The sequence below is a fragment of the Drosophila takahashii genome, chromosome 3R, assembly GCF_030179915.1.
Source record: "Drosophila takahashii strain IR98-3 E-12201 chromosome 3R, DtakHiC1v2, whole genome shotgun sequence".
Lineage (NCBI taxonomy): Eukaryota > Metazoa > Arthropoda > Insecta > Diptera > Drosophilidae > Drosophila > Drosophila takahashii.
This window is the reverse complement of record NC_091681.1, coordinates 36,785,260-36,811,228: the sequence shown is the minus strand read 5'-3', so window position 1 is coordinate 36,811,228 and position 25,969 is coordinate 36,785,260. Positions and strand designations below refer to the sequence as shown.

Sequence of the window (25,969 nt, the reverse complement as noted above, 5' to 3'; positions counted from 1 at the left end):
GGAAATTGAGCAAGTGAACCGAGTGGCCGAAAGGCGGCAGAAAAGCGACGAGCCGTGGCCAAGAGTCTCCAAAAGTGGCCGGGATGCCTTGCCTGTTCCTTGGCAACTTTTTCCCAAGTCGAGTCCCAAGTCTCAAGGAAATATTAAAAACGGAAAACACTTTGGGGCAACTAATTCGCACTGGCTTTCACTGCGCTCCTTGGCTGTCCTTTGCCATGTTTTCCTATTATTTTATACACACTTTTTTGGCAGCTTTCTTGGCCTGGCCAAAAAGGGCGGCATAGCGAAACGAGTTGAGTTGAGTTGTGTGGAGTGGAAGTGGAAGTAGCAGTGAAGAGTGAAGTTGAGTGCCGAGGAAAAAGGAAGCAAGGCGGCGCAATTAGCAAGTTTACTGCATGAAATTATGAAACGCTTAATAAAAGCATGCTTGGGCGAAAAAAAACGAAGATGAAAAAGTGAGTAAAAAGGGTCGAAAGAGGGAATATTCGTACAATATATTAAAACACAGAGAGCTTCACAAGTGCCGGCAAGTTAATTAAAAGACTCGCATATTTGAAAAGTTTTCCCACCCCTACCCCATAGCTTTACCCACCGCTTTTCCCATCACATCACCATTACTGGTATATCCCGGCCATCTAGCCCCATCATCATCATCAGCAGCGTTCGAGGCTGCAATTTAATCATGTAAGTGCTGGCAAATTGTTGGCTAAAATTAGAGCCAGACAAATATTGCGCATACGCCTAGTATCCTAGTATCCGCATATCCGCGTTAAAAGGATGTGTTGTCGGCCTGGCTGGTTGTGCTGTTGTGGCCGCTGTTTGTTGCTGTTGCCAAGTTTTATGCTAATGGTTTTCGTTTAAAGCCAAAAGTAATTTATTGTTGTCAGCGGGCGCCATCAAAAATGTTGCTGCACATTCATTATGCCTCTGTTGGTTGTTGGGTATGCATTAAAATTTTTAGCCAGCCAAACAAAGCCGAAAAACTTGCATAGAAATTAAGTTTTTTCCTCGGCGATTTTTGTGTATTTGCCAAAGCTTGGCTAAATACCCCCTAAATGTGTACTAAATTAATTTAACTTGAGGCGAGGAGCAAGCAAACAAATGCTCAGGACTAAATTTAAATATTTAACTCCAACATTTTTCTCTAAGCCAGGCGACACGTTCTCGACCCACTGGCCCACTGGAAAAGCGGGGGAAAACTATGCCAGAAGATAAAACAGCCGCGAACTTTGCAACATGTTTACGGTAAAAACGTGATTTTCGGCACAAAAAGAGCGCAGAGAGCTTGACCAAATGTGGCCTGGCAACTCGAACCCTTTTGGCCAACTGTAAATAAGTTGAGTTAAGCGGCGAGGCACGCGCAACCAGCGACCGCCCACAAACCAAGGCAAATGGCCGACAAGCGACGAGCACAGCCATAAAAATTAAACATTTGTAGCTTTGTCACGTTTGTGTTGACACTTTCTTATCACAGTTGGGCTAGGAATGAGGGCCACCCCCCACACCCCACACTCCACATTCCACATCCGTTTCCTGCTCATCCCACCCACCCACTCGACCCGGCCTAAATATGTGCGTGTGCGTGTCAGCTTTGACTGCCGGCCTGACCCACCTGACCCCGGCTGAAATAAAACTTCAGGTGAGTGTGGGAGTGTGTGTGGGAGTGACAGCCACCCAAAACCACCCTCCCAACCACCCACTAACCACCCTGCCCACTCGTCGTAGCATATGCTATGCGATTTCATTAAAAGCCGGGCAAGTGCGGCAACGTGTCAGCCCGATTCTGGATGCCAAATGCTGTATGCTGAATGCTGAACGCTGAGTTTGTGGCTAAGACCCGGCCGCATGCCAAATGCCAACTTGGCGGGTTCTAGTGCCAGTTTTCGGTGGCATAATTTGCGTTTTCTAATTAAATGCGATTAGGGTGACATCAGCAGGTGATCCTTGGGCTCGCAGGTGGAATAAAAACCATTTTAAAATACATTCAAATATTTACGATGCTATTTATTTACTTTAATACAAAATTTTAAATATATTTAATAGTTTGGCATATTTTTATTTACTTTAATAACTACTTTTAAATAGGTACAGTAAAATATATTTAGGCTTATTTTTTAATTTTTTAATTACTATAATATATCTAAGCAAACTGAAGAAAAAGTCTTAATATTAAAAGAAATCTATACTTATGACAAAAAAAATGGGGCACTTTAGTGACTGATTTTTAATGATCGTTAAATTTCGAAATCATGGAACTAATCCTTATGATTTTTACTTTGACTTTCACTTCTTATTTGACTGCCAAAATTCATCATAGTAATAATTCCAATTCCCAGAGAAATATTTCCCATTTCCCCATTTGCAGAATAAGGTGTTTCAGTTCTTAATTTTTGGGTCCTTTTTTCTGCATGTGGCGAGATGATGGCAAACTAGCAATTTTCGTTACTCCTTGAAGGCAATCCTCTCAATTGCCGAACCGAAAGTGATTTCATTGGCATAAGCCACTCCCATTTGACTCGGCCAACATCTCAGTTTTTAATTCTCCTTCGGAAGAGCAGACCGATGTATTTGCATGTGGCCCAAGTGCTGGACCATATTTTTCGTTGGTCGGAGGTCGGGGCCACATGTGCACTCTATTCCGACCACTCCGACACTCTGGCCAGGGTTTTCCGGGGAACTCTCCTAATGCGTTGCTCTTGCCTCCAGGATGGGCTCGATAATTTCATTTGCATATTGTATACCGGCCACTGTTGCTCCTCGCATGCTGAGATACATTTTGTGGCTGAAATTTATGACATGCCATTTGGTCTTGAGTTGAGTTTTCAAGTGGAGCTCCAGCCCTCTGGGAGTTTTTTGGGGGCTTCGGAGGAGGCGGAGGTGACTTGGCAACTTTGTTGCCATGCAACTTTAATGAGTTGACGCACGAGACCGCAGAACTTGACACCCAAAGGCTTTAAATTGAAAAAGTTTAATGAGCATGCGTATTTGATTAAGCTTTCGGAATTCTTTTTAGTCGTGGTTTTGGCGGTGCCTTTGTGCTCGGATGCAATAATAGCAAGCTCCAGGTTGCATCTACCCATATTGACAGTTTCGTCTATCCTTTTGACACCTGATATATATAGCTTAGGGTATATTATTTGAATTTCTCACAAAGTTTCCTGTCCCGTGTCCTTTGGCGACAAAGAAGTTGGCAAAAGTGCCTGGCAAAAAGTCCTGTGGCGTGTGTGCCATTGCTTATTGCTGGCAATTCAATTAAATGCAGAGCTGCATGAAATACCCCTTTGAAAGAAGGGCAAGAGCATCGGAAATCCATAAAATGCATCACATGCTCGCATCAAAGGCTCAAAAGTTTTTTTGCCAAAGGTGCCAGGACATTTATTATTCGGCAGGCGCAGTAGTGTGGAGATTTTTTTTCTTTCTGCTACCCTATTTGTCTCAATTGCAATCAAACTTTGTGGCTTCCACTCAGTTCTTTTCGCAGTTTCGCTCGGTTTTCCTTTCCCCATTTTGTCACGCAAATTGCACAAAAGTTGGATTGACTTGAGCGGGAAATTAAGTTGATGGTTTTTCTTCATGCTATTCTCAAGACTCCAGATTCCTTTGCCGTTTTGTGTTTGCTTTACTTGGCTACGTCTACGCGTTGTCATTGCCGCGTGCCTTGTACTTACTTATTTAACTTGCAATTTTGACGAAAATTTCGCTAAAACAAAAGCAGAGCAGCCCCGAAAAGTGAAGATAAAGCCGGGCCACAATGCACTCAAGCGCATTGACTTCCAACTAGCTTTGACTTGTGCCAAGCCAAGCGTGGATGGGCCAAAGTAGCTCGGTTGACAACCAAGACAGGCCCGACTGAGTTCGTCCTCATCCTCGTTCTCGTTCCTGTTCTCAGGCCCGTCCCACCGTGAAAATCAATTGGGCACTGCGCAAGATGCTGCCCAGGATCCCCTGCCGGGCTACCAAACTACCAGGCTCCCCGGGCGACGCCTGTTTGTGTACACTGGGATATTGGCAAAATGCTACTCAAAGTAAAAATAAATTATTCGTTTGTGAATTGTTAAAAGAAAACTATTTTTAATACAAAAGTATACTCTAACAACAATATTTTGTGTGTGAAAATATAAATATTCCTCTTGAGTGTTTAATTTACATAGGCTAATTTTATTAAAATTTAATAAAATATACATTTTTTTACCATATAATAAAACTTTATTTTTTTGTTTTTTTATTTGATTACGTTTTTCAAATTAAAAAAAAAAAAAATTAAAAATCGTTTAACTACTTTATAAATTTGTTCTTACACTTAAATCTAAATGTAGGTTTAAGATTGTACATTTCAATAGGTTTTCTGGACTTAAAGCTTTATTTTAGTTTAAAATGCGGACAAGAAAAGTAAATCTTAAAGTGTCCACGAATGTTATTTGCAGATAGGTATTTTTTTTTGTTAATTTAAGAATTTTCTTATTGTGTACATTTTGTATTTTTTTTTAAACCCTAGCATTTTTTATTAGTTTTTCTCAGTGTAAGGGCATTCAGCCAGGCAGCGATGCGGGCAGAGGCAGAGACTGCAGCTGAGCTGGCTTTTGCGCGGCATTATGCATGCGTTTGTGCCTGAATATACTGTTGAAATAAAAAAAAAACCCAACAATGTTTAAGTCAACTTCCGTTTCCGGTGCTGCTTATGCTAACTCTTCGGTTGCTGCCTCTGCCTCTGCCTCTTTCTCTGTTTCAGTTGCTGTTTCTGTTACTGTTACAACTTCTGTTTCCTTTCCGGGTTTCCTCTGCAGCTAGCTTAATTATATATGAACTGCCACACTAATTGCCGAAATGGTTGCACGTTTCGTATGCGTATTTCGGCAGAGCCCAGCACTCCCACATTGCGTATACGCAGCGTATACGGCATGGAATGCGCCATTTGTGGCGCTCAATCATTGAATGAGTGTATGTTGTTGCAGGGCGATTAAATTACGTTTTGTTTGACTCAACACACGCACACTCACGCAGACACAATCACAATCGCAAAAGGCGGAGGGAGGTCTGCAAATCTAGTGCGAGTACATTTGCCATTTGCATTTTCCCCGTAACAGTTTGTTAAGCTTTGAACTTTTGCAAATTACATGAGTCCTGCCACAGGATGTATGCTGTTTACTGCCCTCACCGCTGTTGTTTCTGTGCTTGTGCGTTGTATGTACGCCTAGGTGTTTGTCTGTGCTCTGTGCTAATGTGTCACAATCTGCATTGGCGTTAAAACCTCAGCCGAGCCACGCCCACAACGCCCCCGCCTCTCTCGGGGGCCTCAAATGCATTTGGCCAACGTCTACACTTTTGGCACTTTCAAATTGAATTTGTTATCAAATTAGTTTCATCAAATTACCATTAGGCGGCAATTTGATGCTCTACTTATTCCAGTGTGTGTGGCTTACAGATTGAGGCATAATAAGTAATGGTTTCAGATTGAGTTTCTCAAATTGATTTTTTAAAACTTTTCAATTATTTAATTATTATTATTGAAAATAGTAAACCTAATTTTTGTAATATTTATAATTTTACCCTAAAGAATTTGTATAGGAGAAATAAATTATTAACGTTTTATATTTGAGAAAACCATTATTTTTCTGCAGTATCTATATATTTTATTAATTCAGTAGTTTAAAGACAATTTAAATACGTTTAATTAATCAAAGTTTAAAATAGTTTGGTATCCTTTTTAAGGACAAAAGAAAAATATCTAAGTAAACAAAAATCGTAGGAAAGGTCTTAAGGTCTAGATGAATATTATAATTATTTCCCGAAATGATTTGTAAGTAATTCAAAAACTTTTTTTGCGAATGTGGCATTGGGAACGCGGTGAGATTGTGTATCCAAGAGAAAGGCATTCCGAAAGGCAGGCGAAGACAAAAAGATTTGTTCCAATAATGCCTTCAGCCATACTTTGCTCAGCCATGGCTCCATTACATCCGCATAGCCTTCTGGCCCTCGTCTTTCCATCCGCCGACGTCGAAGAGACAACGAAGGCAATGCCAACATATTGCCGCAGCTGTCCATGGGAACTGAAGGGGGGTTGGGGCCTTGGAATAGGGATAGGGATAACTTGGGGGCCTGCCGAGACAAGTGCATTACAACGTACTAGGTTATTGATGTATGTTTGCATAATGTAGACGGAACTATATACCCAGATATATATGCTGCTTGGCTGTTTAGTTGGGTGGACAAAGGGATGCGGATTGCGAGGGGCGAACAAGTTGCCGAGAAGGAGAGTATGCTAATAATGTTTGTGCTTCAATCACATGGAAAAACAATATTGAAAAATACAACTTGTATGGCAGCCACGAGCAATCGTTTAGGGGCAGAGCTCAACCATTGTTTATATTGCCCAGAACAGAACAGAATATAGGGGAAACACAACACCCATCGCATCGCCTGTCCCTTATAAAGAGTTATGACAATGTTGTGTCAAAGTGTTATTGTGCCGTATTTTGTTGCGCCACAAAAGCAGCAGAAGCAGAAGCAGCGGCAACATTTAGATAGCCTGCAAATGATCCAATTCGTTTGGGGTTAAGCGGCCCGCCGGTTCGAAGATGGAGCGATTTTTAGATAGCTGTGCTTGATTGAGCGGTTGTCCTTGGTCCTTGAAGGCATCCCTATAGGATCCTTTTTTCCCTTTTCCCCCTTCTATCCTGGTATCCTTAGCTCTTATCTCGAGACAAGCCATTCAATGTTTGGCAAATTATTCCGCACTTGGCTTTTGGCTTTGAGTGCTTTCATTTACACAACTCGCAATCCAAATGCATTGCACAAATCCTTAATCTTTTCAAAAGCTTTTTTTAATTAGTATCAAAGAATTTCGAGTAATTTATTTAGATGGAAGCCAAGTCAAGCCAAAGCAAAGACAATTTGAAACCACAACTTCAAGTTGCAGAAATCCAGTTTCAATTACATAAGAGTGTTCAACAACAAACAGAGATGAGATATGCTCAATTTTATCTCTGCATCTGTGTATGCAAAAATTCGATTTGATTGAAAATTGAGTAAAAAACTTCCGTATACATATAAACAAATTGTTTGTGGGAAAATAAATTAATATTTCTTTGCAGTTTGGCCAATCGAAATATTGAAATTTAATGGAAAACCCATTGAATGAGAGTGCCTGAAAAAGCAGAACCAGCTCTTCGCTTAAGTGCATTTAAAACATTTTGGCAGCGGGTGTATAGCCAGCATGTTGGATTCTGGCCAAATTTTCTATTTAGTGGTGCTAATGCTAATGGTTCTTGGCCAACCAACCAGCGAACCTCGAAGTAGAAAAAGAATGGTGTGAAAATTTCACATTTCCCCCGTGGGCATAACTTTGACTTTTGTGGGCGTGGCAGTTGAAAAGTTGGCAGCCTCTGGAATTTATGGCACTCCGGCACAGAGATCAGTTAACGATTTGCCTACCGAATGCGTAGTTTCATGGTGACAGGTGTGGACTGACATCAAAAGCACAATGCCATTGTGCTGAAGGGTTACCTACACCCAAAAAAAATCAATTTCAGTCGGAAATCTCCGTGAGAGAAAATTCGGCAAAATTAAATTATTTAATATCCATTTTACCAGTATTTCATGGTAAAAACGATACGTGTATAAAATACCAGAAATTTACCATGGGCATATAGATTTTACCACTACGTGTTTTTTTTGTGTGTATAATAGTTGGATGAAGCAATGACATTCCTTCCATAAATCTCCTTAGTCCCTAAAAATCCCCGGAGTGTTTTGATGCCTGCTCGCAGACCGATAAAATGAACACATTCCTTCAATACCTATTGCAACTATAGAATGCAATAGGAAAATAGGGGGGAAATCCCCTTTTTGTCTTTGTTTGCCCAGCAAATAATTAAGTACGTGATGTGTGTGTCGCATCTCGTGCTGAGACGTTTTTAAGCACTTTTCAGCAAACATTTGCACAGCAATTAAATGTTTTGCATGCGTTCTGTTTGCGACAAGCAAATAGTATCACATGTCAATGGAGATCGGCTTTTGGATTTGGATTTGCCACAGCATTTTGTCAGCTTCTTTCGGAGTTGGAATGTGCGATGTCAACAGAAGGAAACAAATCAGGTGCTGGGCTTTCCTAAACCCAACCACCCTTTTCCCTTCTCATAATTTATGGCAATGCGATGGAAGGTAAGGGTCCAAGTCACCTAACTGAAATATTGGTCAACATTTTTCCCTGCTCGATTTGTTTATTATTTCCACCCAGAGTTCGGTTGGCAGGAGTCCAAAGTCCAGACTTCTTGAGAGCTCAAAAGTGAAATGGCAGCTGCCTACGAGGCATTACTCTACGAATGTTCGAATGTATATACATATATCCGTAATGCCCATAAATATGCCAAATCACTTCAGCCAATTCGCTGGTTGACCTGGTTCAGTTTCAGCTTCAGTTTCACCCGAGGGCATTGGCTAGATTATTGTTTTAATTACAGCTCATTCAACGAATCAACTGATTATGAAAAGTTTGTGCATTGGTTTTTTCCCGTTTTCACTGGCGATTGGGAAAAGGGATGGTAATAGGTCGGCCGCAGGCTAAACTAATATGCACTTGACCATCTGTTGAATTTTAATTAGTTTTTTTGTGCGACGATATCATATCATATCCTATCATTATCATTGGCGAGTTTTTTGCGATGCATTTTAATGACTTTTATGGATGTTTATACGTGCTTTGCTAATGTCAAACGCATTTCAAAAGGGAATTTTTTATTTAATTTAATATTATGCAAAAAGAAGTGAGCATTAGAGATAGGTTTTTATGAAATTTAAATTATTGTGTATTTGGTAGGTATTTTATTTAGATTCAAGTTTACTTTTGACTAATTTAATCTTCGATTATTTTTGTTATTTTATTAACATTTTCCAGATCTAATTTTAATGATTAATACTAAAGCTTGTCTATGTACCATGATTAATTGGAATGTGGGGCATCGCGGTCTTTGCTGGTTTTGGGTCAATTTGCTCAGCAAATGCCCAGCAGATGTTGTCGCACCCAAGTGCAGCCGAAGAAGACCCAAACCGTTTACCCTTTGACCCCAAAACTGAGGCCGCCTTTAGGACGGCCAGTGTGTAAACAACCCCATATTATGGCTGATTTAAATTAAAGCTCTGCCGGCGAACCAATAAGGGATCGATCCTATGCAATGAAAGGACCTGAACCTGAATATTATCTAGTGCTTATCGCTCACTCAACGTGCCCATCGCCCATTGATGCATAATACTGCTGCAAGGTTGCGAGATTGTGGGTTATTTGTCGTTAATATGCAAACAGTTAACTGCAGCCACTGCACATTAATGGCCGCGAGTGTGTGTGTGTGTTTATTGCCTGGCTTATCGTCCTGCATGTCCCCTCTATGCATACATGTCCCTGCATGTTCGTGGCCGGCTCAAATATGGCCGGGTTCAATCATAACCGGAAGCGGAAGTTAATTGTGCACATGTTTAATGCAACTGATGGTTGATGGTTTAAGCACTATCCTTCAGCTTACCCTTACCCCCCTTACAAATGAGAACAACAATTAGCGAGTGCAAATATTGTTGCTGCCCAAAGATTACAAAATCCAGGCCAAAAACCAACCAAAAATTTGTGTCCTCCTAAAAGTACGATGAAAATGGGGGAAGAAAAAAAAGAAGAATGTAATTTGTCGCTAACCAAGTGTGTACTAACCTCATTTTACTAAAAGCATTAAAAATAAAATGTAATCACATGCTTCATAAAAGTAATAACTACACACACACACACCAACACAGACTCAAACACGCACACAGAGATGCTCGTTTCTGTCTATGATAGAGCTTCCTGCACTTCAAAACGTGCCTGACTACGTGTCGCTATAAAAGTCCCCCCAGCAAGTGTGCGAAAGTGTGTGTTTTGGTTGTGTTCCACTCTCATGTCTGTCACTGCCAAGAAGCAAATACATACTGCGATTATGGGGAGATTGTTTACCAAAAAAAATCATAAATTTATAGCATCTTTAATGATTTATCATAAATGTTACTTAACCAACAAATTATCTAAAAGCCTAGTCGCATTTAATTAATGTTATGAAATAATCAAATAAACTGGCAATTGGCAACTCTAAGCACAATCTTATATCCTGAAATTTTACTTAAAGTACTAGGTGGCAACTCTAAAAATAACATTATATTCGAAAATTATGCTTTAGAAACTAAAGAACAATTACAAAGCAAAAAAAACTTGAAAATAATTATTTAAACTAGTTTTCTAGCTTTGATTTTATTTTTGGTGGTATTTGTGGTCTTAAATTTGAATTTCTTTAAAATTAGTACTCATAATATTCCCCGCATAAACGCAAAAATAAGACTGCCATTGCCGCCATTGTCTATGTCAAAGAACTCATGGCACTGGGATACTGCCATTGGCGTCTATATGCATTAATGTGCGTGAGCACATCTGATTTTTATGAGACGATTATGAGTTGCCTTTTATTATTTGCCATTGGGTCTGCCAAAGTGTTGCGGCAATGGCACACAAACATTTGCCATTGCAATTCCCTACCAATTGATGGGGGGCTTTCGAAGGGGGAAATGCTGGAGCATTAATTAGTGTCAACACATAAGCCTGACTTCGAGAAGGAAAAATACCTTGGATTGTGGAACAAAAACGTTTTCAGGTGGTGGCTCTAAGCCATTGCAGCTGCAGCTGCCGGCTTCTTTAAGCTTTCGTCGATGGGTGAAATGAAAATCCTAAATGACTTTACACTCTCTATCACAGGCTAAAGCTACGAAATGCACTCAGAAAAAAAGGGTAATCTAAAAATGTCTACTAATAATCCACCATAAGAAGTTATTAGTATTTTTTAATACATTTTTCTCTATTTTTTAAATAGTGCGCAATGTATCATAATCAAATCTATAAATTTGTTATTTAACTATTTCATATAAGAAATTCCTTATATTTTTAAACATTACAAATTTATAAAAATATCACGGAGATTTTAGTAAGAAAAGACCCTTATATTTATACCCGTTACTCGTAGAGTAAAAGGGTATATTAGATTCGTGCAAAAGTATGTAACAGGTAGAAGGAAGCGTTTCCGACCCTATAAACTATATATATTCTTGATCAGGATCACTAGCCGAGTCGATCTAGCCATGTCCGTCTGTCCGTCTGTCTGTCTGTATGAACGCTGAGATCTCGGAAACTATAAAAGCTAGAAGATTGACATTTTGCATGCAGATTCTAGGAGTTCCTACGCAGCGCAAGTTTGTTTCAAAAGGGTGCCACGCCCCCTCTAGCGCCCACAATCGCTAATATACGATTTTAAAAATGTCAATATTTCGGAAAAGTAAAAATGCAGTTTTATTGTGTTTATGAATACCTATCGAAATGTAGAAGAAATTTTTTAAATCGGACCATTCGTTAAAAAGTTACGGCGAATCAAAGTTTTTATCTTCATCTCCTCCCTTTAGCTGAGTAACGGGTATCTGATAGTCGGGGCACCCGACTATAGCGTTCTCTCTTGTTTTTTTTCGAGTGTGCACCTGCTGATAAACGCAGTGTCAATAAAAGAAAATCTTCAAGCCGGTTCAGAAATTTGCCTGATACCCAATGTGTCAGAGTGTCAGAGAGCTCGTTAGGATCCGTAGTCAATAGCGAAGGGCATTGTCATGTCGCATATGACAGCAAACAGTTGCAGTTTATTGGATCTTTCACATTTTCTGATGGACTCTGAAGGATTTTGCCTTCGAGGAATTTTAAACCAGGCAAAAATGAAAAATTCATCTTGATTAATGAAGTGCCCTACAAGTTTGAGATTTGCCGCCTGACCTGAGGCACGATTCTGTTCGACTCGACATCTAGACATCTCCACCCACAGCCACTCGGATTCAATTCGATTTATCATCAGCCTTTGGAGATTTTCATGGGACCATAGAACTCGGAGCCTACTCGTGCGAATATATGAAGAAAGTCGGTGTATTATGCATGCTCACTTGCCCACGAATCTGTGCGTGGCACAATTGCCTGAGTGGCAAACTTCAAGTAGGCACACATCCTTACGCTCTAAAATGTTTATTTCCTGTAAATACTTAACAGCACTGCCAAGTAAAAAGGATTTTAAAAATAATATATGGTTAAATGTGTAAAGCATTTCTAGAAGTTAATTAATTATGAGTTTTATTTATTTTCGAACGAATCATTATTCATTTTTGGAAATTAAAATTAGGGTAATAAACTGAACTACATTTTTGTAAAAAAATATATTTTTTGTAGAATTTGATGCAAATTTAAATTTATGTATTTATTTTTTGCATAGTTTCTTAAAAAATAAATAATTTTACAAGTGTACTCTACACACACGCTTGGACCCCTGACAGATTGGCCATGCGTGTGCAAACAAACCCAAAACACGAGCACAAGTATCCCAGGACCTCCCTGGGTCCTTAGTCCATGGCAAACGGTCAGTGGCCGAAGGCAAAAGTTTATAATAGAATTTTTAAGCATGAATAATTATGTGAAGAAGACTTTAGGCCAGCTGCTGTTGCTTGGATTGGCCGCTGTCCTTTTTTGATTATGCACGGGCAGACATCAAATTTGCTAATTAGGTTAATTGACTTTAATTTAATAAGCACGCGACTAGACTGCCCAACAATAATCGATGCCGGAGGGCATTTAAATGTGGGCACCGGGTGTCGAACTTTGTGCAAGTTTGCTGGAATTGCTGGCCCTGAGATTGATGCTAAATTGAATGCAGATCACTATGTAGCTGATCATTCCAAAGATGAACTATATGATTAAAAAAATATATATAAATTAATTTAATTTTTTAACTGAATATTTATATATTTCACCTCACCTTTCCCAGCATTTCTGTGGTGATTTCCACCAGTCCTCCTGCACTAAACTGACATTTCTCCTGACTGAGTTGCAGATTAAGTCTTCTCAGAGCTGCATTAAGTTGGCCATTTCGTCGATCTGTGGTGATTGTGTAGAACATCGATCGCAACTTTCGCTGCATTGCATCGCATCGTGTGCAGATATAGCAGGGCACTATAATTTCCAAGATTTTGATGCACTCGTCCAATTCGACATCTGTGGGAGAAAAATATATTTCTAAAGTTAGTTCTAACTTCAAACATTTAAGATATAATTTTTAATATTTTTTCATTTACTAACAGTGTTGTATGGACACATCTGTGTGCTGCACTTTACTGAGATACAGCCAGTAGGGCAGAGCCGAGGTATCCACAAAGAATTTCATGAGCAGTGTGATCAGGCTCAGCTGAAAGTAGCGCTCCAAACATCGAATCGATTGCCACAATGAACCGTGGATTCTTTGCAGCTTGGGCAACTTCTCCAGAGTCAAACGGCGAATGGTCCACAGTTCAAATCGGGTTTTCTCCAGCTCTTTAACCACATTCGAAGCTCCAAGGACGAGTTCCTGATAAAGGAACAAAATCACGGCACAGTACAAAGTGAACTCGGAGAAACGAGCCAGCAAAACCAATTCAGAATATAAAGCATAGTAGGTCAAAGCGCGATTATTATAGACAGTCATTAAGAAGAATATGAGCCACCTGATGATCAGGGACCCATAAATGGCATTGCAGTATCCCCTAATCCTATCCGTATTATTTGGTATGCCCAGTTGTACTTTCAACTGGCAATGGATCTCCTGCAACTGCCTATCCACATCCTGGCTGCAATTTGCCCACAACAATTCTATCACAATAATCACATGACTCGCAATGAGGGCCGTAAAGTTGGTCAGATCGATGGTGCTGGAAAAGTGATCGTTTAGGAAATCATAGTCGAAGTCATAGTCAAAGCTGAAGCGCCAGTAACTGGAACATCCCACTGTAATCAAGAGGACCACAGTGCAAAACACTTTCGCGTGGAGGTTCTGAAATATCGGTAGCATTCCCATGCATTTCATCACGCGACGCATGCGAAGCAACGAGGCAGCGTGTAGTTCTCCTGACATTTGTCCCATGACTAAAGTTTCCTTTAATTCACCTATCTATAGGTTTAATTTATCAATTGGCTAATTGCCATTATCGCAGTGTTGAAATCCAATGAATGTATTTGTTCTTACACCTCGAAAAAGGAGCTATGTGTTTTATTTTTATCTTTCGTTGAAACATTAAAACCTTAATTTTTTTAGTTTTAATAAAACCATTTAATTAATTTGATTAAATTTAAATTTATCTTATCTTAGAATTCTACTTACAAGGCTTATTATAATTATTCTTTATTTTTAACTATTTCAACATTAAAAACTAAAATATAAATAAATATTTATTTTTTGGGGTTTCAGTTTAATTTTTTTAGAAGCCATTTATTGTGCAGCCTTAGTGGTAAATATTATTTATTCTCCATTATGTCTACATTAAAAACCAAAATATATTCATATGTATGTCTTTTTATTTGGCTTTCATTTTAATTTTTTTAGAAGCCATTTATTATACACATTTTTCTAGACATATTTTTGCCAAATCCACATTACAATTTATGAAAAATATTTCAATTTCTCGTCCCCAACTGAGACTGCTGCCTGCTTGCTGATAAGATCCTTTTGTAATCACCCGAAATGACACATTTCCCATTCAAATTAGCATCAAAGTGATGCCGGAGCCAAGTGGAAGCAGATGCCCCAGTGCCCATAAGTGAAATGATTTGTTAATTTCATTTCGCCACCACTCATGCACACTCACACACTCATTCACTCACACTCACTCAGCTCTGGGGGGCGATGAAAATTGCTTATCAAAAATATGGGAAGGGGATGGGGGCACACATAAATTTGCATGCCTTTATTGCAACCACAACGAAGACTGGCAAACAAACGGGAAAAGCGGGAAAAGTGGGAAAAGGGGGCGTGGGGAAATGTACATACAAACACGCAAACGAAGCCAGTTTCCACAGAAGGCAGACACTTACATCCGCTTTACTGGTTTTTATGCAACCACCGTGGCACTTTGTTTGCACACTTGTAAAACACCTGCAGACCGAACGCCTTTGGCGGGAAATATCAGTATGTGTTTGTGTACGAAGTAATGACTTAATTGCCTTAAACCACCCCCCAAAAACCCACCCCTGCGATTGATCCAGCCGCGATTCTCCTCGCCTCTCTGCTCTCTGAAAGTGGGCTTCATAATTCTGCACAGGTGTCGAGGACGCTTTGTCTTTGATTGTTCGTCTGGAGTGACTCTAATCTCTGCCAGCCACACCATCGTCAGGAATTTGGCGGTATCGCATATGAGAAACACCATCTTGGGCCCTTGAAGGCCAGGACTCTCTGGTCTGGGTTCAATTGAAGCAATTGTGCGGCGTTGATTTGTATAATTTTGTAATTTGTATACCAAAATTGTGGCCACACATGTGCAATGAGTTGGGGTGAAGGCAAAACCATTTCGCCGTTCGGGGGTAAAAACGTGTATAAATAAATTAAAATGTATATGTGAACGGGAGTTGCTTAGCGGGGGGCAGTGCTAAAGTTTTAAGGTTATAAAGTGAAATAGTAAGATTAAATAAATTAAATATTATCACCTCTATCATTCTCCCATACAACAAATGTTAGTTCAATGTTTAAAATGTATTGACAAAAATTTCTACGTTTTTCCGTTTTTTTTGTGATAAATAGTAAATGATTGCTCCTTATAAATTTAATATTATATTCATTAATATTGAAATTAATTTCTATGGTAATATTGTCAACTACAATTTAGTTATTTTCTCTAATTATAAAATTGTTTGTATATATATATGTATATATATTTATTAAACATATTTATATTTATATTATTTTTAAATTATTTTCTAAGAGTTCCAGGTCCTTTAAATACCACTCGACCTCCCCAATCGGAATAATCTTTAGAGTAAAACCCCCAGCAGTTGCTAAATGTAATTATCGGAGCTCCTGCCGCTGGATGAGGCGTCTATACGGTTATGATATGCCATAGGCAGTGGCATTACTAAGTGCCCTGCACGTGGCCGCAAGGACTGCTGACTTTGAGTTTCCCGGAAATGTGGTGAGCGGTTTGAAGAAGTTGCTCTGGTTTAATATACGCAATTCTAATGCTGATTTCTGAACATCAGACACGCGCCTCTGGCACAGATGCTGGTGACGACTCTCCAACCCAAACCCAAACTCCAACTCATATGTGGCCTTCTCTAATGTAAGTCATTCCGTGTTATCTGATTTTAATTTGGCACAATTTCCCTTTTCGCACCTGTTGTGACCTGTGTGTAACGCTACCTTTTTCGTCAGCCCATTAAAAATATGCAAATATAAATATGCTAATTTGCTGAAAATTGATTTTGCAATTTAATTGAAAATTCCGTTGCTTGTTCTTGTTGCTGTAATTGTTGTTGCGGTGGTTCCGGAATGCCAGAATGCCGAATGGTGTGACTGTGACTCTACATGAGTCTTGTAGCTGCGGTTGTTCGAGCAGCTGCCACAAATTGCATAAATACGAAATACGAACAATGCTCGCAACATTTCCATCCTTCGCACATCATTTGCAACTTTTTGGGCTGCTAGGCTGCTTTTAATGGCATTAAAATTGCCAAAATTACAACACGCATCGCACTAAAAGAACAGAACAGAACCGGAAAGGAAAAAGAGAAACGAGGCTGCTGCTTCTGCTGTTGAAAATCAATAAGAACAAAGTTCAATTCAGTTTAGAGCCATCGGCAGGGAGTGGCTGACAAATGCTGCGCCTGATATATGGCCCCAGACTGGCTCAATAAATTCCATGTCGCTTTCTCTGTGTCCTGTGTCGACTTGCAAAAATGTCCCCCCTCAGGAAGTGTGATAAATGTGCGGCATTTGGCGAGCAATGCAAACATGGCACCTTAAACTACAATCAAAAATAATTGCATTTCTTACAACGCCATCATTATGAGAGATGGGTGGAGAAAAGAAAATGATTGGTCGTGGTGCCAGCGCTAAAAAGCTCGGAGAAGTCAAAAGTCCTGACAATCCTCGGCCAGACAATTGCAAAAAGTCAGCGAGATGGCAGCTAACATGGCCAGCTAAGTGATAACAACACACACAGTTGAGGTTAATATAATAAGTTAGGAAATATGGGTATAATGGTCAGTGGTATTAAAATCAGGTGTCTAAAAGTATGCTGTAATAAAATTGAGGTCCTGAAGCCCAAGGAAAACTATTATTTTTTCATTGCATACTTTTAGACATATTTATATGTGATTTTAAAGCTCCAATTTCATTTGTGTAAAATAAAACATTATACATTAAGTAAATTTTCCTCACTATTGTTTTACCCACAACAAATTATACAGTAATATATTTGAAGTCCAGAAGTTCAAGTAAATCTATTATTTGGCATTGCATACTTTTAGATATATTTATATAAGATTTCTAAGCTCCAACTTCATGCAAATTTCGATATTTTGAAATAAATAGTTATTAATAAATTATATTTGCAATTTAAACCTTAAATTTTCCTCACTATTTTTTCACCCCCAACTGTACGTGTGAGTTAGTTTGGCAACATCATTTATCTTGTCTTGGCAGCGAGTCGAAGTCGCCTGCAGTCTTCGGACTGGGAGCTCCAAATCGGACAGGACCTCGCACTGACCGAGACAACTAAAAATATATTTTCTCCATGGCTATAGCTATTTATTGCCGAATTCGCTTATTTTTCTCCTATTTCTTATTTCCCTCCCCCAATTCCCACGCAGACATGGGGAATGTTTGCCTCTATTTTTCACTATAATTGGCAAGGTTAAACGGGCGGGGGGATTTTGCGGAGGAGTTCATTGATATCAAACTGGAAACTCACTTGTTATTTGATCGCATATTTGCCTTCGGTCCAAAGGTCACTGGGACAATTATCAAAGTAACGGGGACTTGGTGGGGATTTGAAGCGTAATGACAGCTCTCTTTCTGTGTTTGCGTGTTTGCCTTTCGCTTTTGCGCTTTTTATTTCGCTGAATGGCTGGCTAGCTGGCAGACGGCGCAATTAGGCCAGCAAATGTGGCGAGCGAAAACCGAAATGGCGAAAAATGGCCAAAATGGATGTCCTGCCCCAGGCTCACAGCCAGATACAGACAGCACCCACACCCACACAAGGACATACACATCCTTTGGTCTCTTTCGGGGCAAACAATCGAAGATTTATTGTCCCTCGGCGCATTCTTTGGCACTGCGAATGTGCAAATTCGCGCTGAAATATATATTCCCAGCTGAAAGTTGTGTAGGCAGAAACATATAAGTGTGCTATACTTTCGCCACAAATCATAATCGATTCATTGACAAGTCGTCGCTCCATTTCTTCCCTTTCTTTCTGTTATTTATTCGGATTTTCTTAAAGAGTTTTGTTAATGGTTTAAGGGAATATTTATTTGCAAGCCAAATAGTAGCCTTAGAAAATTGCCACAGAAATGACTTGGGTTTTGAAATCACTTTTAAATAAAATAAATAAAATAAGTGTCTAAAAGTATGCAGTAAATAAATGATAGTAGTCTTACTCAATGAATTCAACGCACTTATGAGTTTTTAATATATTGTTGTATACTTTTAGACATTGATTATGTGGCTCCCTCAATAATTTAATTTTGTTCCATCTAATTTAAAGTTCATTATAAATTCGTACAAATGCCCAAAGTATCCTTATTTATATTTCCATAATTACTCAGCTTGTAGACTTTACTTGATTTGGTATTACAAGGCGGAGACAATTTACGCAGACGGGATTATTCGACTTAGGAATTGCCGGCTCAGTGTTTTCATCAATTCGGAGGCCAAGGACAAGTCGAGCCCCTAAGCCGATTCCATTTTTATTTCGTAGCTGTCGGTTTTACACATGGAGAGAGCTTTATGGCTGGCCACTGAATATTTACCAATGTGCATGAAATTAAGACTGAGATACTTTGAGACAACAAACAGCTCAGCTGACTGCCAAGGTGACGGCATTATATTTGGGGGTGCCCAGGAATTTTGCATGCACAGGTATTAGGAGTTGTAGGACTCCTCGCACAAGGACTCAAAATCCGATGAACACGAGTTTCTGCTCAGCTTTTGCTTTTGCCATACTACCATACATAGCTGCTTATTGCTGTTTACCATATTTGCGCTTATTTGTTTGTCGACTCTGGCAAATATTTGAATTTGAATTCAAACGTGCTTGACACATAATACTCCGCCCGAAGCCTCAGAGCCTCGTAGCCTTCGTAGCCTATTTCGCTGTGCAAATATTTTATGAATTTCAATGCGCCAACAGCATTGTGGGGGCGGGGATGGGGATTTTCGGATGCGGATGCGGAGGGGGCGTGGCAGCTCGGCAGGTGACACAAATGCGCCAGCGAATAAAAGGCAACAAAATGTGAAATTAGTTTGACACGTGTACCGTTGCAAAAAAGAGAAAATAAAATAAAGAATACGAGCCGAGGCTCAGACAGCTGCAGAGATTTTTGCGTTAAAATAATGTCGGTTTAGGGATTCAGTGCGTATAATGCAGAAATGCTGACAGGGAATTTCGTTCAAGGTTGTTATGGCTTTGCAATCGAAATCGAAACCAACCCTAATTGTCTATTTCTGTTTTTGCTTGCTGGAAATAATTAAATCATCTTTAAATACTTTAATGTTGCTGTTTTTCTTCCTGCTGAAATAATATCGGCTTTTCGCAATCAGTGAAATAATTTCATTAAATATTTTTCCATCTTAATTATCCGGCCACCTTTGTATTTCGATATTGTATGTAATCGAGTGCGAGACTGCCGTTATTTAACTTAAAGCTCTGCACACACATGTTTTCAAAGAAATGAAATATCTGTAAGAAAAGCTGAAAGCCACAGGAGTATCCCTTGCCATATATACAACGGCAGTCTGACAATCGCATCCGTACAAACACATTTCACCACAAATCTACTTAAAACGCAATTAAGTTGAATGCAAATACTGTTGGGAATTCGGTTCGCTGACGGGCCTGCAGGAGAGCGAAAGCGAAGACCTCCAGTTAAACAATGGCAGACAGAATAAAGATGCAGATGCATAAGCCCCTTCATTCCCCTCACCACTTGCCCGTTTCCATTTCCATTCCCATTGCCAAACTACCCTGCATATGCAGGCTAACGTAATTTTCACAATAAAATATTCCACGAAAGGAAAATAATAAAGAAGATGCTACCGCTCTTGATGGGACCGAAAGGAAAAACTATCAGAATAATCTGCGCGGTACATTCCTGAGAGGAGTTCAAATTTGTACACTAAGGAAAATAAGTAGGGGAGAGTGGGGGAATTTCGTCACAGGGGCAATTTCGTCACCTGCAATATCTCGGAATCCATAAGTCGTAAAAATATATAATTTTTTTGTTTTAGTCCTTCAAGACGGCCAGACACAACCAATGCATTTGTTTTGCACAGAAGGCCAAGATAATTAAGCTATAATATTAAATGTGTTTTAATAGTTCAAAAGCTACATTTAGTTCTCGACGAAATTTTTTCTGTATGCCACAATTCAAAAGGAATAAGATACACGATTTTTTATATAATACACAGTGCTATAATGTGCATTTCTGCGTCAGTGATTTTTAACTTCACGCCTAATTTTGCAAGAAAAATAATTATTTCTAAAAAAGTACGGTCTGGGGAAATTTCGCCACCCTACGCTAAGGGTAAATTCGCACCTATTTTAAATACATATTTTTATATTTGACGAGCTGGCTAACGAACAGACTACCAGCAGCAGCAACAAATATAGGACGTCAACAAAAATGGTACGCTTGATCAGTGTAGCATATTTTCAGGCGTTAAACTCCCTACATTTTTCAGGTGACGAAATTTCCCCAGTTGTGTGGTGATTTTACCCCCTGTGTGGTGAGATTGCCCCAGTATATTGGTTTTACATTTTATTTTTTTATAAATCACCAAGCTAATTAAAAAAATAGGGGAATGTCACATTTTAAAGCTTGGTGCTAACCGCATTCAACAATAAAAATAGAAATATGATAACGTGTCTCAAGATGGACAAAAAATAGCTTTGAAAAAATGCTGACGAAATTCCCCCACTCTCCCCTATTTAAAATCATTTTAATAATTGTAAAGAAAAAGAAAGTTTGAAATGATTTCTCCATAAATTTAGCAATCATTATATCTTTTTAAGAAAGTATTGATCTTTAAAAACATTAGTTTGCAATTGATCCGATACATATTTATATTCGATACCACTTGCACAGCAATTAAGCAAATATTTTAATTAATTTAAATAAAATGAACTATTTGAGCAAGAAAAAAAATTATTAATTTTACTCAACAAAAATCAAACCATATTTTTTCCAGCATAGACCTTATTTCTCTCCGTGTACGACTCACCTAGGACTGCAGCATATGGCAGCTGGCTGGGAGCCATATCTCCCACTTTTCGCCGCTGCTCGCTGATGACTTAAAAGTTAAATTTGTTTTTGAATAAACTTGAATCAACTTTTGGCCAAGGAGAAATGAAACAGGATGCAGACTGCCTGGTGGGCGAAAAGGGAAAAGCTGGCAACGAAGTGGGAGGTTCGCAGCTCAACACTTCAAGGTTGTTGGCAATTTGCAAAACATGGCCAGGTAATTGATACGAGTACAGCTGCCAGAAAATAAAACATAAGAAAAGAAGGCAGCCGAAGAAGAAGTCTCGCAAATTTGTGGAAATGCATATGGCAAATTGTTTTCAAGTGAGTGCGGGAAGTGCGTGAGCTCCTTGCAAATTAATTGTGCGTGCTGCCTGGCTGTTCTGCCTGTTTTGACTGTTTTGGCCTTGCCATGTCAAAGTTTTGGCTTTCAATTGCGAAAATTGCGCAGCACGCCTTTGTTGGGGCTCATTAGGCACTCGTGCCGCTGCCTTTGAGGCCCTACGAGTGCATTATGCCCTGAATCAGAATCAGGAGTTTATAAAGCCGTTCTGTACACACGCCAAGTGTTGTGGAGCCCAGCAGCTTCCAGTTTGGAGAGGTTGTAGGGCTCGGAGTTTTGGAGTCTGGATCTGAGGACCAAGACATAAACAAACGACCGACCAATGCAGCCTGCTTTTTCGAGCAGAAGCGAAAGGAATTTCCTTGCCATAAATTCACTAAAAGCTTTTGCAACGAGAATTTGTAGCTACCTTCCGCTGACAACATGGCTCACCTGTACAGGTGAGAGTGGGTTGTTCAGGTGGCTGTTCAGGTGGTGGAGCCACAGGATCTCGCAGCAGATCCCACTGCCTCCATGGGGTGCCTGGTGCCCAGTTCGTTGCAGTCAGACCATTTTTCTCGACTCGACTCAACTCACCTCACCTTGCCCTGCAGCCAAAGCGAAATTTACGCCTCCTACCTTCATTATTATTGCACTTTGCCACACTCGCACACACAGAAAATACCGTTGTTGTTTCTCAGCCATTTCGCCTGGCGGCTTTTGGCCACCGCAGACAATTTGGCAAACGTGCAAAAGAAGTTTCTAAATAAAAGTGCAAACTAAATGAGCATTTAGTGTGCTCGCGTCGTAAATTCCTGTTGAAATATTTCTGTCGTCTTACAATTTAGCGTTGCCAGCTAACTTGACTTCTGCAGTTAGCGAAGTTCAAACCGTTGAAGCTTTAATTTTATTGTAGGCTGTGTAATGTGGCCTTGTAATAAAAGGGGTAAAATAAAGGAATCTTAAAAATCTTATTTAACCACTGACCACTATAATCTCTCTAAAAACGAGCTAATACAATCTCTGCAGATTGACATTCTTTGCTAAATATATTGATGTAACTCCTTACAAATTATTGATTACATATTACAGAAATCATTTTATTTAAATTTCCGCTGAAAAACGACTTGACTCGTGTCGCCACTGAACTAGACTCTTATCTTGAAGCTTTAAAGCCCTTTATTGCCACACGGCGTATGCGTTATGCGAGTGCCATGAATACGTTTGCATTTTGCATTAATTATGTGCCAGAGTGTAGGGGCTTTGACAGTGTTAGCACTGCCTCCGCATCAGGCATCACTCAGCCTAGTAGGCACAATAAAATGGGGTAATGAGGCGCAGCTGGCATTGCTAAATACATAGGCACACAAATGCGGACCGACTCACACGAGTACACCTTTTTTATGTGTCTGTCAGTCGTTTGGCAGGATCTCTGGACCCCGAAAACTGGTCGCCTACTGCTTGCTGCCATACTGCCGTGCCATATAGCAAATGGGTATGCCTACATACCGCACCGTGGCGCATGACTTCATTAGTGTAATGAAAACAGAAACTGGCAGCAAAAATGTCAAGGTTGATGCCCCTTCCTTTTCGCATTTCAGCCGCCTTCTCTCTTTTCGGCGTGCAAATCGTCGCCAATCCGACGGCTGGTCCATTTTCGAAGGCTTAACTTAACGTAGTCCTGGGCAGCGGCAGCGGATGGCCGGGAAAAAGGTTAACACTTGCAAAATGGCTAGCAAGGACGTGCCCGAGTTTCGTTTTGAATAACAAATTTAATTAGAATTAATACATGCGGGCCTGAGCTAAAGCCCAGCAAGATCCAAATGGGCGTGGAGTGAAGAGTGGAGTGGATGGGCTCGGAGTCCCTTTGCCTGCCGGTAATTGGTAAATGCTGAGCCCAGCAATAAGGATAAAAATGTTATCAGCATATGCAATGCCAATGGGTCGCCTCATGAATAGTTGAATCTATAGAAATTCGGTAAAATAGAAGGTAAGCAAAGGAAAGACTAGTACTAAATAAAGCAAAAACTATAATTTAAAAAATAATTATTTGTCGTTTGAGTCAATATTTAAACTTACCGAAATACAGAAGAAAATTTGAAAATCGGAGCATCCATTAAAAAGTTATGAGCAAAAAATGAAATGTCTACTATAGCGTTCTATTTTGTTTAAATTATTATTATATATGTATTTCATTAAAGAATTATTACAGTTATGAACAATCTAAATTAAATTGTAAATTTGATAATAAAATATTTTAAAAATATTTAAGACCTCTTTTAGTCGGGAATTCACTCTTCAATAACCTTTCTTTTAGATAGCCTCCACTTTCAAATGAATTCCGCATTTCAGCCCGAGAAGAATTGTAGAATTCGGATCGTAGATGAGAGGATCTGCTGTTTGTTCGCATGTGGAGAACCTAAAGTTCTTGATGAGCAGAGCGAGTCCAGTGCGAGCTTGCATCTGTCCAAATCGCAGGCCAATACAGTTGCGAGGTCCTTCGCCAAAGGGCAGCCAAGCAACTGAAGGACGATTGGCCGATTCCTCGGGGGAGAATCGCTCAGGACGGAATTCATTGGGTTCGGGATAGATGCTGGGATCGTGGTGGATGGCCGATGAAGGAATGATGATCGACTGGCCGGCCTCGATCACAAATTTTGGATTACCGGGGACCACAAAGCGCTTGGCGGCCACTCGATCCACATTGGGTACTATGGTATAGTGGCGGAGAGTTTCTGTAATAAAATGTTAAAATTAGTTTGGCGTTCGAATATGGTATATATTAACTTCCCATTTATAACCTGGTTGAGGTACTTGAGATCCTTAATGCACTCGTAGGTAAACTTGTGATCATGTTGCTGCAAAACCTCCTCCACCTCGGCTCTTACTTTCTCCTGGATCTGCGGATTCTTGGCCAGCTCGTAGAGTGCAAATCCCATTGTCGACGATGAGGTATCGAACCCAGCAATAAAGAACACAAAAGCCTGGGCAACGACCTCCTCCATGGTCAAACCCTTGACCACCTCGCCGCTCTCGAGGGTCATTTCCTTTTGATTTTTCAAGGCAATTAGCATGTCCATGAAATCATTCCGCTTGATATTCTCCTTCTCCCGCAAACTCACAGTCTCTGTGACAATGCGGTGATAAAAGTCCTGCGTATGTTTAGCGTTCCGTTGGAAACCCAATCGCCTGGCCAAATTGGGATAGCTGCGCATGAAGCCCGTCAAGAGTTTGCCATGTCGATGGTCCAACAAAGCCCGTCGGCCAAAGTGCAAAAACTCGGCCTTCTCGTCGCGCAGACTGTTGCACTGGATGCCAAAGGCGCAGGTTCCGATGACATCCACCGTGAACCGGGCCACCAGATCCCTGACATCCAAAACTGAGTTCTGCGCGACCTTCTCATGCATCACAGCCATAAACTCCTCGGCCACCGAAAGAACAGTGGGATACATGAACTTCATTTTACCAGATGTAAAGGTCGAGGACAGTTTGCTCCTCAGCAAACGCCACTGTGGACCATCGAGATTAAAGAGATGCGCCGACATGGGATCATCTTTCTCGTTATAATAAATACCTTTATCAGAGAAATTCGAAAAATTCTTTATCAAAATTTGCTTGGCCAACTCGAGGTCGATAATGAAGGCGGCGGGCTTTTGGAAGAGGTAAAATCCCACAAAAGGAGCTTTGCTATTCCGATATTTGTTGTAGTAATCCTGGTAGATTTCATGAACGGTCCTGGTCTTCTTATAACCATCCATATTTCCCCTGATCGGGTGAGGTTTATCATAAGGAATCCCACGACGCTTGAAGAAAGTCAACTTTCGGTGGAGAGTGTAGGTCACGATCGCCAGCAAGGCGACCGCCACTTGAAAAAGATAGTATGTCAACGCCATACTGACGCTGATTGCAAAATACTAACTCGAGATCTGGCAAGGAAAGTGTATTTAAACAAAAACCGAAAGCTTATCTAATGGATTGTTTGCTGACAACTATAAAGATTCTAAAATCTTGAACTTTATAATTACTTTATCCATAAAAATTAATTGTTTTATGTAACGTCATTATGAGAACCATCTCTTTTTCAAAGCAAAACCTTATCTTCTGTTCGTATTTCGTAAGCAATTCTGCATTTATTAGAGTCCAATGACTAGAAACGGCTTATCAGTTCGCTTGGGGCACTAGACAAGCCCCATATAAGTAATCTCTGGGAACTGGGAACTTATATGCAAAATGTGATACTTTGGATATCAGGTGCTTTGAGTGTGACTGAAAAGAAAAATTTTATGGAACAAAAAATA

The 25,969-nt window shown here is 40.0% G+C and overlaps 2 protein-coding genes across 2 annotated transcripts; both read right to left on the bottom strand.

Moving 5' to 3' along the window:
- Positions 1 to 12,661: 12,661 nt before the first annotated feature.
- On the bottom strand, positions 12,662 to 13,982 carry Gr98a (Gustatory receptor 98a). The gene is made up of 3 exons (XM_017153419.2): positions 13,166 to 13,982; positions 12,846 to 13,081; positions 12,662 to 12,775 (listed from the first exon to the last, which is right to left on the bottom strand). Exons 1-3 carry the CDS (start codon positions 13,980 to 13,982, stop codon positions 12,662 to 12,664), a joined length of 1,167 nt encoding a protein of 388 aa, XP_017008908.2.
- Positions 13,983 to 23,904: 9,922 nt separating this feature from the next.
- Cyp6a18 (Cytochrome P450 6a18) lies at positions 23,905 to 25,565 on the bottom strand. The gene is made up of 2 exons (XM_044395473.2): positions 24,464 to 25,565; positions 23,905 to 24,407 (listed from the first exon to the last, which is right to left on the bottom strand). Exons 1-2 carry the CDS (start codon positions 25,562 to 25,564, stop codon positions 23,985 to 23,987), a joined length of 1,524 nt encoding a protein of 507 aa, XP_044251408.1. The 5' UTR covers position 25,565; the 3' UTR covers positions 23,905 to 23,984.
- Between the last annotated feature and the right edge of the window lie 404 nt (positions 25,566 to 25,969).

What these genes read in the sequence shown, in the direction of transcription:
- Gr98a (XM_017153419.2), bottom strand. Translation starts at nt 13,982, where the DNA reads ATGGGACAAATGTCAGGAGAACTACACGCTGCCTCGTTGCTTCGCATG. An exon ending in AGATGTGTCCATACAACACT is followed by an intron (nt 13,082 to 13,165) that starts GTTAGTAAATGA and finishes TTTCTCCCACAG; the next exon opens with ATGTCGAATTGGACGAGTGC. An exon ending in CCACAGAAATGCTGGGAAAG is followed by an intron (nt 12,776 to 12,845) that starts GTGAGGTGAAAT and finishes TTAATCATATAG; the next exon opens with TTCATCTTTGGAATGATCAG.
- Cyp6a18 (XM_044395473.2), bottom strand. Translation starts at nt 25,564, where the DNA reads ATGGCGTTGACATACTATCTTTTTCAAGTGGCGGTCGCCTTGCTGGCG. An exon ending in ACCTCAACCAGGTTATAAAT is followed by an intron (nt 24,408 to 24,463) that starts GGGAAGTTAATA and finishes CATTTTATTACA; the next exon opens with GAAACTCTCCGCCACTATAC.